General features: G+C 31.2%; 1 protein-coding gene across 1 annotated transcript; it reads right to left on the bottom strand.

Moving 5' to 3' along the window:
- Positions 1 to 380: 380 nt before the first annotated feature.
- On the bottom strand, positions 381 to 2,928 carry LOC143068111 (uncharacterized). Its single transcript, XM_076241899.1, has 2 exons — positions 2,772 to 2,928; positions 381 to 1,621 (listed from the first exon to the last, which is right to left on the bottom strand). The coding sequence occupies exons 1-2, from the start codon at positions 2,839 to 2,841 to the stop codon at positions 513 to 515; spliced, it is 1,179 nt and encodes a 392-aa protein (XP_076098014.1). The 5' UTR covers positions 2,842 to 2,928; the 3' UTR covers positions 381 to 512.
- Positions 2,929 to 9,694: the final 6,766 nt, after the last annotated feature.

The following is a 9,694-nucleotide window of genomic DNA, read 5'->3' as shown; positions in this document are numbered from 1 at the left end:
ATATGCCTTCTCTTTCTGACCACATGAATCAAACCCATCCCCCTAAAAAAATCACCTCGCCCGAATAGTTACCTTTGGTATGATTTTCACCACCCCATTAAATGTTCTTATTGTTTTTGGTAGGTGTTACGTTTACAATGATTCCAGACTGTTTTAAGTATTCAGCGCCAAAACCAATCACCATGTGAAGGGACTAAGATTCCTGATATATTCGCACAGTCATTTATTTTAATACATTAAGATCATAAATAATACAAAAACAGTCATATTTAACGGATTCTGAGAAGAGTTAATTACATTGGTAATTATAGAAAACAACGGTAGCAATACTTGACATTGTAAAAGTCAAGTATTTGATTGAGGTAAGCCTCGATTTTCTTCCTGTGTCAAAATCTCGCACAAACATGTTCAATATTTGCGAAAATATACAGATACTTAATGTGAACTCAACACAAGCGATCTTTGCAGACTTATTTAATGTTGTCTTCAAGTATTAATAATTTACTGAAATATCATCGTCTGTGTTTGTGTTCCTTGTGTGAGCTGTGTATTTCATTGATAGGTTGAGTACTTCCAATCAGTTCTAAATCATGGTGCATGTCACCAGTATCATGTTCCATTGAGTCTATGTCCAAATTTGATGCCATCTCATCAGAATTTAAGTCACTGTCTTTAGCATTAACATAAGCATCGAATTCTTTTTGTTCTTCAGAATTCAATTCATGTTTTATATACCTTTGTTTCATGAGTTCAATGTCTGCGAGACTAGAATCTGAAATTGACACATACGTTCCTTTGTAATAATCATCATCTGTATCTGATAACTTTTGTGTTTGCCATTTGCTGTAATCCTCTTGGTCTTCTGATAATACTGTTTTTAGAATTTCAGGATCAATCCCAAGCTTCTTTATTTCATCAATATCAAATTTAAAAGGCACATTATTTGACTCTTTGTGATCGTGGCCGTGATCATGTCCAATGTCAGAGTCGCCATGCATCAGTATACCATGCAGTGTCTCTGAGTTTGGCCCGGATGGAGAAACTGGAACATTCGCTTTCTCTTCCGAATGATCGACATGCTCCCCACTATGCATGAGATCGTGCATAAGTGTGTTTTGGTCCATGGGACCTTTCGATTTTTGTGTTGTGTCCTCTGGTCGTGAGTGCACATGATGATTTTCAACATTTTCTCCTCCATGCATTAAAACTCCATGCATTATTTTTTCGGCGTCTGGTGGACCACTGGGGTCTTTGTTCGTGATTTCAACTGGTATCTTTTCATGTACATGATCATGTGACTTTTCTGTGTCGCCATGCATTACATCATGCATAAGTTTATTAGTTTCTTTGGGTCCAAACGATTCCGCGGGTTTCTCTGGCTGCTTCGTTTTATCCTCATTATGTTTATTTGGATGATCCTTGTCATCATGCATTAAAGCACCGTGAAATGTTTCCTCGGCATCTTGTGGTCCTGACTTTTGTTTTGGACCTGTTTCTAAAGCTGGCTTGAATTTCAGATAACTGTCTTCTGTTTTATGAGAATCTCCTACTTCGTTATCGCCATGCATAAGGACGCCATGGAGACAGTTTAAAGGATCAACGCATGGCTCCATATGTGGTCCTAGAAATTAAAGAAAATATAATAGAAATTTGTTTGCAGTGCACCTTGTCATATGTTTAGTATAATGACTTTGTACATACTGACCGTCTTGGTTATTTCATACTTAAAAATGGGAATCAATGTTGTTTGGGTAGTTTTTTTTAAACAGAATAGATTATGATTAAATCCCGCGCAACGAAAAAATAGGCATTCCGTTTTGAAAATTGCAATGATTTTTCAGCAATCAACGAAACTAAGACTGTATTTACATAGATAAGACCCTTTTTGGTTTTTTTCTTATAAAACTTTATAGTAAGTAAGTAAGTATTTAGTTTATTACAGTGTCACAATCCAACATTATACATAATATATTATACATCAGATAAAAGCAGCATAAAAGTACATTAGAATCCTACATTAAAAGACATATGAGACAATCTTACCTCATGCCCATAAAATGCATACACAATTTAAAAACATTTAAAAATAAATATTTGTAAGTACAAACAAGTACTTCTGAGATCAACAATTTATCACTTAAAAGAGCATCTAAAACATATTCTAAACCAAAGTAAATACGACATAAATGAAAAACATACATAATTCTATATAGGACGACAATCAAGTAAAATCCAAGCACATACAACAGAGATAAAAAAAAAAAAAAAAAAAAAGTAGGACATTCTTAACAGAACCAACACATTTATTAGAAATATTTCTAAATAACCTCTTTCAGATAAAAATCAATATATTTTGGTTAAATATGTCCAAACTCCTTTTTTGTTTTTGTTTACAAAACTGTACAGTAATAGATAGACAAATATGATAGTTGATTTTTTTTTTTTATCTATTTGATATCGGCTTTAGGTAAATACAAACAATGATATTATATCCCATCCTCGGTTTGAACAATCGTCTGGTTTAAAACTGTGAGCAAAACAATTATATTTTCATTGCGAAATGGTCATTTCTCTTAAATCAGGGATTCAATATTAAACTGCTCATTTCAATTAAAATCTTTAAAAGTAGTTATGTGAATATGTATAATTCGTTTGCCCATGAAAAGGAGAATTCTACTGGTTATGTTAAAAATCAACATCAAAAGTATACTTGAAAATCCTATAGATTTAACAAAGTATATTCCACATAAATTCTTAATTTTAAAACATACCTTTCTCGGTAGGTTTGGATAATACTTCATTTAGAATAATTCCTAACAAAACTGCAACGAATGTTTTCATGTTTTCTTGTGAATCAAGTCGTAAACAAATTATTCATAACGATTTTAGTTTTTATATAAATCAATTTATGATGCATGTGTACACGCGTTTTTCTCCAGCGTGGAAGTTTGTATGGACAAAGGGTCGATGGCGATCAAGCTGTTGCATTTTACGTCTTTGGATCATCTCCTAGAATCAATTCTAATTTTCTATACTTATTTAACTGTCAATCATTTATGGATTAATTTTTTAATTATAGAAACACCATCATAATTAAACTATTTAAAATGTTCATTCAATGTTAGCTTCTTTATTTGATTATGATATCCCATCACTTAATTTTTATGTTCATACAATCTTAAGCGTTGTCAGTTTTCCACATGAAGTTCGATTCCACTCTCAAGATCTAAACATATTAAAAGTATTACAGTATTAAAACATGTTTTATTTCTAATAAAAGATAAATCAAAGTGACAGATTTTACCAGTTTTTGTTTTGATCAATGCATTAGAGGAACTAAACTTTCTTTGATTTTCCAAATATATAAGTTGATCAATCTTAATATTAGAATATGTGTGTGTGTTTTTTTGCTCTAACCCGGTGTCATATGGTATTTTGAACCCCATGGTAAATTGACCCCGGGGTCAAAATACCGCTATGGTAAATTGAACCCCCCATGGTAAATTAAACCCCCCCTGTATGGAAAATTGAACCCCCATGGTAAATTGAACCCCCCTGTTTTTTTCATCCTAGATGAATATTAGAACATTTTACATTATTCTAAAGCTTATCATAGATTAAAAAATCATTCATACAAGAAGGGGAGGTACATTTTCCATGCTCAATTAAAAGAAATATCTTTGCTTGGTATAAGTGCTCTGAAGTCTTTACCAACAAAATGTCATTCAAAATACTTATTGACACATTATAACTAGACCATATGTAGCTTGAATGCTTTAATTATTTGTAATTATAACATATGTATATATATATATAAGGGTAGTTTTGATTTTCCATGGTAAAAAGAGGGGGAGGGGGTCAAAATACCATGGCAAAGTAAAATTTAAAAAATATCTTTTACAGCAAGTTAAATACATACAAACTACTTATTTGTGTATTCTAACTATATAAAAGAGTTCGAATTGCCAGAATTTCTGAAATTAAAGGCCTAGAGTAGGGGGTTCAATATACCGCAGGAGGGTCAAAATACCATGGCAAAGTAAAATTTTCAAAATATCTTTTCCATCAAAGTTAATACATACAAACTACTTGTGTGTGTATATTAACTACATATAAGAGCTAAAATTGCCAGATTTTTTTGAATTGTCTATAGAAAGGGGTTCAATATACCGCATGGGGGTCAAAATACCATGGCAAAGTAAAATTTTCAAAATATCTTTTCCATCAAAGTTAATACATACAAACTACTTGTGTGTGTATATTAACTACAAATAAGAGCTAAAATTGCCAGATTTTTTTGAATTGTCTAGAGTAAGGGGTTCAATATACCGCAGGGGGGTCAAAATACCATGGCAAAGTAAAATTTTCAAAATAACTTTTCCATCAAAGTTAATACATACAAACTACTTGTGTGTGTATATTAACTACAAATAAGAGCTAAAATTGTCAGATTTTTTTGAATTGTCTATAGTAAGGGGTTCAATATATTGCAGGGGGTCAAAATACCATGGCAAAGTAAAATTTTCAAAATATCTTTTCTAGCAAGTTAAATACATACAAACTACTTATTTGTGTATTCTAACTACATAAAAGAGTTTGAATTGCCAGAATTTCTGAAATTAAAGGCCTTGAGTAGGGGGTTCAATATACCGCAAGGGGGGGGGGGGGGGGGGGTCAAAATACCATGGCAAAGAAAAATTTTCAAAATAACTTTTCCAGCAAGTTTAATACATACAAACTGCTTATTTGTGTATTCTAACTACATTAAAAAGTTAGAAATGCCAGAACTTTATAAATTAAAGGTCTAGAGTGAGGGGTTCAATATACCGCAAAGGGGGTCAAAATACCATGGCAAAGTAAAATTTTCAAAATATCTTTTCCATCAAAGATAATACATACAAACTACTTGTGTGTGTATATTAACTACATATAAGAGCTAAAATTGCCAGATTTTTTTGAATTGTCTATAGTAAGGGGTTCAATATATTGCAGGGGGTCAAAATACAAAGTAAAATTTCAAAATATCTTTTCCAGCAAGTTTAATAAATACATCTACCTATGGGTGTATTCTAACTACATAAAAGAGTTAGAATTGATAGAATTTCTGAAATTAAAGGCCTAGAGTAGGGGGTTCAATATACCGCAGGGGGGTCAAAATACCATGGCAAAGTAAAATTTTTAAAATATCTTTTCCAGCAAGTTTAATACATACAAACTACTTATTGGTGTATTCTAAGTACATAAAAAAGTTCAAATTGCCAGAATTTCTGAAATTAAAGGCCTAGAGTAGGGGGTTCAATATACCGCAGGAGGGTCAAAATACCATGGCAAAGTAAAATTTTCAAAATATCTTTTCCATCAAAGTTAATACATACAAACTACTTGTGTGTGTATATTAACTACATATAAGAGCTAAAATTGCCAGATGTTTTTGAATTGTCTATAGAAAGGGGTTCAATATACCGCATGGGGGGTCAAAATACCATGGCAAAGTAAAATTTTCAAAATATCTTTTCCATCAAAGTTAATACATACAAACTACTTGTGTGTGTATATTAACTACAAATAAGAGCTAAAATTGCCAGATTTTTTTGAATTGTCTAGAGTAAGGGGTTCAATATACCGCAGGGGGGTCAAAATACCATGGCAAAGTAAAATTTCCCCCTACTATAGACCTTGAATTTCAAAAATTCAAGGTTCTAACTCCTTAACATAGTTATAATACTCCAATAAGTAGTTTGTATGTATTTAATATACTGGAAAAGATATTTTGAAAATTTTACTTAGCCATGGTATTTTGACCCCCCTGCGGTATATTGAACCCCTACTATAGACCTTGAATTTCAAAAATTCAAGCTATTCTAACTCCTTAACATAGTTATAATACTTCAATAAGTAGTTTGTATGTATTAAATAAACAGGAAAAGATATTTTGAAAATTTTACTTAGCCATGGTATTTTGACCCCCCTGCGGTATATTGAACCCCCTACTATAGACCTTGAATTTCAAAAATTGAAGCTATTCTAACTCCTTAACATAGTTATATTACTCCAATAAGTAGTTTGTATGTATTTAATATACTGGAAAAGATATTTTGAAAATTTTACTTAGCCATGGTATTTTGACCCCCCTGAGGTATATTGAACCCCCTACTATAGACCTTGAATTTCAAAAAATCAAGCTATTCTAATTCCTTAACATAGTTATATTACTCCAATAAGTAGTTTGTATGTATTTAATATACTGGAAAAGATATTTTGAAAATTTTACTTAGCCATGGTATTTTGACCCCCCTGCGGTATTCTAACTCCTTAACATAGTTGTATTACTCCAATAAGTAGTTTGTATGTATTTAATATACTGGAAAAGATATTTGTAAAATTTTACTTAGCCATGGTATTTTGACCCCCCCTGCGGTATATTGAACCCCCTACTATAGACCTTCAATTTGAAAAATTCAAGCTATTCTAACTCCTTAACATAGTTATAATACTCCAATAAGTAGTTTGTATGTATTTAATATACTGGAAAAGATATTTTGAAAATTTTACTTAGCCATGGTATTTTGACCCCCCTGCGGTATATTGAACCCCCTACTATAGACCTTGAATTTCAAAAATTCAAGCTATTCTAACTCCTTAACATAGTTATAATACTTCAATAAGTAGTTTGTATGTATTAAATAAACTGGAAAAGATATTTTGAAAATTTTACTTAGCCATGGTATTTTGAACCCCCTGCGGTATATTGAACCCCCTACTATAGACCTTGAATTTCAAAAATTGAAGCTATTCTAACTCCTTAACATAGTAATATTACTCCAATAAGTAGTTAGTATGTATTTAATATACTGGAAAAGATATTTGTAAAATTTTACTTAGCCATGGTATTTTGACCCCCCATGCGGTATATTGAACCCCCTACTATAGACCTTGAATTTTAAAAATTCAAGCTATTCTAAATCCTTAACATAGTTATATTACTCCAATAAGTAGTTTGTATGTATTAAATAAACTGGAAAAGATATTTTCAAAATTTCACTTAGCCATGGTATTTTGACCCCCCTGCGGTATATTGAACCCCCTACTATAGACCTTGAATTTCAAAAATTCAAGCTATTCTAACTCCTTAACATAGTTATAATACTTCAATAAGTAGTTTGTAAATATTTAATAAACTGGAAAAGATATTTTGAAAATGTTACTTAGCCATGGTATTTTGACCCCCCTGCGGTATATTGAACCCACTACTATAGACCTTGAATTTAAAAAATTGAAGCTATTCTAACTCCTTAACATAGTTATAATACTCCAATAAGTAGTTTGTATGTATTTAATATACTTATACTGGAAAAGATATTTGTAAAATTTTACTTAGCCATGGGATTTTGACCCCCCTGAGGTATATTGAACCCCCTACTATAGACCTTCAATTTCAAAAATTCAAGCTATTCTAACTCCTTACCATAGTTATAATACTCCAATAAGTAGTTTGTATGTATTTAATATACTGGAAAAGATATTTTGAAAATTTTACTTAGCCATGGTATTTTGAACCCCCTGCGGTATATTGAACCCCCTACTATAGACCTTGAATTTCAAAAATTGAAGCTATTCTAACTCCTTAACATAGTTATAATACTCCAATAAGTAGTTTGTATGTATTTAATATACTTATACTGGAAAAGATATTTGTAAAATTTTACTTAGCCATGGTATTTTGACCCCCCTGAGGTATATTGAACCCCCTACTATAGTATAGACCTTGAATTTCAAAAATTCAAGCTATTCCAACTCCTTAACATAGTTGTAATACTCCAATAAGTAGTTTGTATGTATTTAATATACTGGAAAAGATATTTTGAAAATTTTACTTAGCCATGGTATTTTGACCCCCCTGCTGTATATTGAACCCCCTACTATAGACCTTGAATTTCAAAAATTGAAGCTATTCTAACTCCTTAACATAGTTATATTACTCCAATAAGTAGTTTGTATGTATTAGATAAACTGGAAAAGATATTTTGAAAATTTTACTTAGCCATGGTATTTTGACCCCCCTGCGGTATATTGAACCCCCTACTAAAGACCTTGAATTTCAAAAATTCAAGCTATTCTAAATCCTTAACATAGTTATATTACTCCAGTAAGTAGTTTGTATGTATTTAATATACTGGAAAAGATATTTGAAAATTTTACTTAGTCATGGTATTTTGAACCCCCTGCGGTATATTGAACCCCCTACTATAGACCTTGAATTTCAAAAATTCAAGCTATTCTAAATCCTTAACATAGTTATATTACTCCAATAAGTAGTTTGTATGTATTAAATAAACTGGAAAAGATATTTTCAAAATTTCACTTAGCCATGGTATTTTGACCCCCCTGCGGTATATTGAACCCCCTACTATAGACCTTGAATTTCAAAAATTCAAGCTATTCTAACTCCTTAACATAGTTATAATACTTCAATAAGTAGTTTGTAAATATTTAATAAACTGGAAAAGATATTTTGAAAATGTTACTTAGCCATGGTATTTTGACCCCCCTGCGGTATATTGAACCCACTACTATAGACCTTGAATTTAAAAAATTGAAGCTATTCTAACTCCTTAACATAGTTATAATACTCCAATAAGTAGTTTGTATGTATTTAATATACTTATACTGGAAAAGATATTTGTAAAATTTTACTTAGCCATGGGATTTTGACCCCCCTGCGGTATATTGAACCCCCTACTATAGACCTTCAATTTCAAAAATTCAAGCTATTCTAACTCCTTACCATAGTTATAATACTCCAATAAGTAGTTTGTATGTATTTAATATACTGGAAAAGATATTTTGAAAATTTTACTTAGCCATGGTATTTTGAACCCCCTGCGGTATATTGAACCCCCTACTATAGACCTTGAATTTCAAAAATTGAAGCTATTCTAACTCCTTAACATAGTTATAATACTCCAATAAGTAGTTTGTATGTATTTAATATACTTATACTGGAAAAGATATTTGTAAAATTTTACTTAGCCATGGTATTTTGACCCCCCTGAGGTATATTGAACCCCCTACTATAGTATAGACCTTGAATTTCAAAAATTCAAGCTATTCCAACTCCTTAACATAGTTGTAATACTCCAATAAGTAGTTTGTATGTATTTAATATACTGGAAAAGATATTTTGAAAATTTTACTTAGCCATGGTATTTTGACCCCCCTGCTGTATATTGAACCCCCTACTATAGACCTTGAATTTCAAAAATTGAAGCTATTCTAACTCCTTAACATAGTTATATTACTCCAATAAGTAGTTTGTATGTATTAAATAAACTGGAAAAGATATTTTGAAAATTTTACTTAGCCATGGTATTTTGACCCCCCCTGCGGTATATTGAACCCCCTACTAAAGACCTTGAATTTCAAAAATTCAAGCTATTCTAAATCCTTAACATAGTTATATTACTCCAGTAAGTAGTTTGTATGTATTTAATATACTGGAAAAGATATTTGAAAATTTTACTTAGTCATGGTATTTTGAACCCCCTGCGGTATATTGAACCCCCTACTATAGACCTTGAATTTCAAAAATTCAAGCTATTCTAAATCCTTAACATAGTTATATTACTCCAATAAGTAGTTTGTATGTATTAAATAAACTGGAAAAGATATTTTCAAAATTTCACTTAGCCATGGT

Source organism: Mytilus galloprovincialis, chromosome 3 (genome assembly GCF_965363235.1).
Source record: "Mytilus galloprovincialis chromosome 3, xbMytGall1.hap1.1, whole genome shotgun sequence".
Classification (NCBI taxonomy): Eukaryota; Metazoa; Mollusca; class Bivalvia; order Mytilida; family Mytilidae; genus Mytilus; species Mytilus galloprovincialis.
This window is presented reverse-complemented; position numbering and strand designations above follow the sequence as displayed.